Below are 6,000 nucleotides of genomic sequence, written 5' to 3'. Positions count from 1 at the left end.
CTAAATACTAATTTGATGCTATGACTATGTTTATATCGCTATGCTTCATCTCCCCTTTAAACCCTGCAGGCTGTTTCACTTTCACTTCTGCGTCCCTGTTGTAACTCAACAAACACAGTGGCACAGAGAGAGAGAGAGAGAGAGAGGCAGCCTAAACAGCTATCTCTCAGGCACCTATAGCAGCAGTTTGGACGTTGTTCTAATGCTTTTGTAATTGAATTAGAAGCTACAGCGGCTCTAAGGTTTCTGCTAGATGTTTCTAGGGCTGCCGCCTCAGATCACACCACCACCATACGACTGTACAGGGAGCTGCTGGGGAGGATGGCGCTCTACCTTGTAGCTGGTTTTCTTGCAGCGTCTCTGGAGATGATCCACACACTTCATCAGGTCGTTCACCCACCGGCCGTCTGCCGGAGCACAGAGGTGTTTGTCCCTCCTGGTCTCGAAGCTGCGACACAACCACATCATCACCACCATCACCATCATCATCATCATCATCATCATCATCATCACCATCATCATCATCATCATCATCATCATCATCATCATCATCATCATCATCATCATCATTATCATTATCATTATCATTATCATTATCATCATCATCATCATCATCATCATCATCATCATCATCATCATCATCATCATCATTATCATTATCATTATCATCATCATCATCATCATCATCATCCTCATCATCACAAGGGATCACGTGACATACGGGCCGCGTTGACGCAAACTACTGTATGTAGAATAAACAGCATGTAGTGGTTGAGTCTACAAGGTCCTCATCGCTGTACTGATGGAATGAGAACCGCGTAGACTCACTCACTCGTTGCATGCTTATTTCACGGAATTGTACATGTTGTACATTGAGTCTATGTGGCTCTTATTTTAAATAAAATTTCAACAAAATATATATATATATATTTCAACGATGGATTCAAATGAGGTGAAGTTCCCACACAGCACCTGTGTTTTGAGTATTTTCTGGGCCTGTATGGTCCTCCTCAATGGGACAAATGTGGATAAATTGGTATGTGATTATGAACATTGTGAAGAAGTCATAAAAAGATATATTGTTAAATATCGTTTCAAGTTCAGCTCAACCACCAATCACATGCTCTGGTTTGAATATTCTTTTTCACCATTAGCCAATGGGTAACATTTTATAATAACACTCAGTTATAAGACCTTTATAAGGTATTTGTAGATAATGAACACAGTGTATAACCCACGGTATAACGCGCAAATGTATGCATGGAAAAATTATCTCTTTTTTGCATCTTGACCGGAAGAAAGTCACTGTCAAACTACCATAGTATTGTATCCATAGCTATAATATAGAATAAAGTTATAGCTCTACAAACAAGGTGACAGACTCCAATCTTTTAAAGCATGGCAGTGAATAGATGGGACCCGAAAAAGGCGTGGCACCCAATGTGTTAAGAATGCTTTACAAATCATTTGTTGAACATGAACAAATAAATGGAGGTACAGTATAGTCGTTTTTTCATATCCATTTTTCAAAGCATGTTAATCTGTAGACCGTTTTTGCCTAAAGGTACATGCCTAAGTAAATGGAAGATTGCTCCACTTCTGCAAGGTCAATTTGCATGTTCTTGGTATCTAGGAACATCTAGGGACCTGGGGGTATGTATTTCCAGTGTCAGAAATATTGTGTCTGTTACTAGTAAATTGTAAATTGTAATGAATAAATTAATTATGATTAATTATGATTTTGATGATGATGATCAAAAATGTATACGGGTAGGAGAAAATGCTCACTGAGCTCATTCACCACCTTATTGAGATCATGTGTACAAAAAATCTAAGCAAATGAACCGCGGGAAGATGATTAAACAGAAGGATTTGTAGATACAGTAATTAATGATAATCGACTTTAATTATAAATTCATATTTGACCTTGAACTTGACCTTGACCTTATTATGGCCAAATCATACATCTATGGATAGGGAGAATCTGGATTTAGTCATTTCTTGCGTTTTTTACGATAATTAGCATTTTCCGATAAATGTGTATTTCCGATAAATCGTATAAAACATCGGTAAAAATGAAAATATACACTTTGACTACTGTTTTTGATAGGGTTATGGTCTTTACTCTTGGCTACAAAAATAAAATAAAAATATTTAAAAACATTGACCTCTTAAGGGCCCACATGTGGACGATTCTTTGCCGACCTCTAGTGGCTCGGATGTGCATTTCTTCTAATACAATATATAGATAGAATTAAAGCCATATTTGTTGCCTATCGATTGCCCTTTCAGGTGACAAAATCCGTTCAGCGGTTCTCGAGTTACATGCCGATATGTGAGGCGTGCCCCAAAGTACGCAAAAGTACACATTACCACCCCCGACTCCCTGGGCTCTAGCTCCGTCAATCATTTGGCGATCTCGAAAATCTTTGCACAGGGTTGTAGCCAATGAGTGTGGCTTTCCAATGATACCTCATGATATGGTCTCTATTGATCAATTTATGATAAAGAAAAACAGGGTCCCCCTATAGGGGGACCTTAAGGCTTAACACAACATTATTTAATGATGAACAAATCAAGTACTAACAATGTTAATAATGAGTTATAAATAATGTAGAACTAATTTGTAAATGTTATACAAATATAGTTATAAATGATTTAATAATAATTTATGAATGTATATAAATGTTTTTTTTTCATGATTAGTTCATTATCTACAAATACCTTATACAGGTCTTATAACTGAGTGTTATTATGAAGTGTTACCAGCCAAGATTATCGGACCAAAATGTGTCTCGTCCAATGGGATACTCACATCGTAGCACTGATGGAACAACCCTCCCCTTTGATCTGTTTCTGGTAGGCTCTGACCACGGTCTTTGGAATCTCAGTGTCACTGATTCTGAGACAGCAGTCTACGATGATCTCACCCTCTGTCACTGCGAGAGAGAGAGAAAGAGATATAGAGCTAGTCATGATGTGGGGGGCAGTAGTAGCCTCAGGTTACAGAAGCAAGCTTTTAACTGAAAGACTGCATGTTCGAATCTCTGGACATGCAGGGAAATCATTTGAGTAACAATCAATTCTCTCCTTAAACAACTACAGATGATGTGCCCTTGAGCAAGGCACCTAACCCCACCTGCTTCAGTGGAGCTGCTCAACAGTGACCCTCTGGGTTTGTGGTACTGGTCAGCTTTTAGCAGAAAATTTGGGGAATTCCAATGGTCCAAGTTAGCCTGTAACTTAGTTAAAACGTACTAAAGTAGCATATGACAGACGTTACATAGTATCATATTAACTTCCACACAAGTTTCACTTGGTAGTACAGTGTAGTATAATGTGACAGGTCAGGCTCTTGATGCCTCACTCTTTATTTGTCTGTCCCTCTCTCACTCTCTCTTTATCGGTTTGTCACTCTCTCTGCCTGTCCCTCTCTCTTTATCTGTTTGTCACTCTCTCTCTGCATGTCCCTCTCTCTTTATCTGTTTGTCACTCTCTCTGTCTGTCTCTCTCTCACTCTCTCTTTATCTGTTTGTCACTCTCTCTGTCCATCCCTCTCTCACTCTCTCTGTATCTGTTTGTCACTCTCTCTGTCTGTCTCTCTCACTCTCTCTTTATCTGTTTGTCACTCTCTCTGTCTGTCTCTCTCACTCTCTCTTTATCTGTTTGTCACTCTCTCTGTCTGTCTGTCTGTCTCTCTCTCTCACTCTCGTTATCTGTTTGTCACTCTCTCTGTCTGTCTGTCTCTCTCACTCTCTCTGTATCTGGTTGTCACTCTCTCTGTCTGTCCCTCTCTCACTCTCGCTTTATCTGTTTGTCACTCTCTCTGTCTGTCCCTCTCTCACTCTCTCTGTATCTGTTTGTCACTCTCTCTGTCTGTCCCTCTCTCACTCTCGCTTTATCGGTTTGTCACTCTCTCTGTCTGTCCCTCTCTCACTCTCTCTTTATAATAATAATAATAATAATAATAATAATAATAATAATAATAATAATAATAATAATAATAATAATAATAATAATAATAAATTGAATTTATAGAGAGAAGCGCCTTTTTCAGACTCAAGGACACTTTACAAAGAGAGAAGCTATATAAAAGAGAGGGTAACAAATATGAATATATATATACGTATATAATATATATATATATATATATATATATATAGTAATAACAGGAAAAATAAAACAAATATAATTTTTTTTAAAGGAAGCAAGGTGCTGTCCAATTGGATGAACAGTAACAGAAAAAGAAACAAAAACAATGGGATCGGTAGCTTAAAAGAAAAGAGTCAGGGGGGAAGGGGGTGGGCTACTTGGGAGCAGGGCCATGTTGCACAAAGGCAAGTGTGAACATGTGTGTTTTTAGGTTGGTTTTGAAGAGGTCGATGGTGTCAGAGCCTCGGATGGAGGGGGAGAGGGAGTTCCACAGCCTGGGGGCAGCTACTCTCTCTGTCTGTCCCTCTCTCACTCTCTCTTTATCTGTTTGTCACTCTCTCTGTCTGTCACTTTTTTTCCCACTCATTCACACTCTCTCTCTCTCTCTCAAATCAAATAAAATGTATTTGTAAAGCCTGACAACACACGTTAATGTCCCCATGGGCCGTACAGGTCTTCTTTAAACAAGTCAAGAAGAAACATCACAATAAGTCAAGAACAAAACAAGAACACCATAAGGTCCATAATATATGCAAGGTCCATATGCAAGGTCCATAAATAAATGCAAAATAAATGCTCTCTCTCTCTGCATGTGTGTGTGTGTGAGAGAACTCACCTGTGTAGCAGCAGTAGATGAAGAGGGAAAGGAAGAGGAGCTTGGTGCTGCAAGGAGCCATGTCTGGTCACTGTTGAAGTAGGGAAGAGTTGTGACTGTGAGGATGCTTATCTCCGTGTGTCTGTTTACCTCCTGGCCTCACTTCCATCATGCTCTCTCAAGGTTGTGCACGTCCTTATGAACTGTCTGGAGAGTTTCACTTTCAGTCATCATCAGCCATGCCGCATAGCTCCTCCCACTGTCACTGTGTTCCATTTGTCACTGCTGGGAGGGTTTTTCTTTTCATGTCTAGGAGAAATATGACCTGGAGGCTGGAGCAACACTTGTGGGATTGAAACAACCATGTAGCAACCTTCCACTCCATATTGTGCTTCAAGCATTGGTCCATTGGTTTGACACAGGACGAAATAATGGTAATCACACACATGAAAATTTCAGTACCAAAACTAAAACATAAATCACAATTACAATGTATACATAGCGATTCAAACAAATATCGGACCACCAAAAATGCATACCTCCGCTCTCATCGAGTTCCAGTCAGAGAGACTGGGCACTTCCTCAGTGACTTCTCCTAACGCCGAACCGGTTAATCCATTATGTACATTAATTAAAATAAACCAAATAAAATACCCAACCAAAAAGATGACCTATAAACGCTTAACCCATTATTAAAAACCAAATGGGATTTCGTTTGGAGAATCAGTAACTCAATATAAGGAAATTAATATAATCTAATAATAATAATAATAATTAATAATAATAATAATAATAATTCAAGTGAAACATGCCCACTTTGCACATTCAAAATAAAAGTGTATCCATTTGTGTGTGTGCGTGTGCGTGTGCGTGTGTGTGTGTGTGTGTGTGTGCGTGTGTGTGTGTGTGTGTGTGTGTGTGTGTGTGTGTGTGTGTGTGTGTGTGTTTATGAATGTGTGTTTGAAAATGAGTGAATTCTTTTTGAATTTTCATTCATTACCATCATGGATCTTGTAAACAATGCACAGTAGAATAGCAATAGCATACTTCTCCAGTGTTTTACCTATTCTACCAGTGCACAGATATTAGGCATTTTCTTTTGAAAGTGGTTGCCAACAGCCATACTGGAAGAAAGTGGTTTCATACATTCTCTTGAATGGACCTGTCTCAAACCCTGCCCTCTTTTCTTGATCCTCCAATCACAACTGTCGCTTACCTCGGACAAACCAAGTTTGTCCGAGGTAAGCGACAGT

The 6,000-nt window shown here is 39.2% G+C and overlaps 1 protein-coding gene across 1 annotated transcript; it reads right to left on the bottom strand.

The window, feature by feature from the left end:
• Positions 1–273: 273 nt before the first annotated feature.
• Positions 274–4,829, bottom strand: LOC311223354 (C-C motif chemokine 19-like; the record flags this gene model as incomplete). Its single annotated transcript, XM_084308145.1, has 3 exons — positions 274–448; positions 2,816–2,939; positions 4,769–4,829. The coding sequence occupies 3 exons, from the start codon at positions 4,827–4,829 to the stop codon at positions 274–276; spliced, it is 360 nt and encodes a 119-aa protein (XP_084164271.1).
• Between the last annotated feature and the right edge of the window lie 1,171 nt (positions 4,830–6,000).

This window comes from Notolepis coatsorum (assembly GCF_963971535.1).
Source record: "Notolepis coatsorum genome assembly, chromosome: 1".
NCBI classification, from domain to species: Eukaryota; Metazoa; Chordata; class Actinopteri; order Aulopiformes; family Paralepididae; genus Notolepis; species Notolepis coatsorum.
This window is presented reverse-complemented; position numbering and strand designations above follow the sequence as displayed.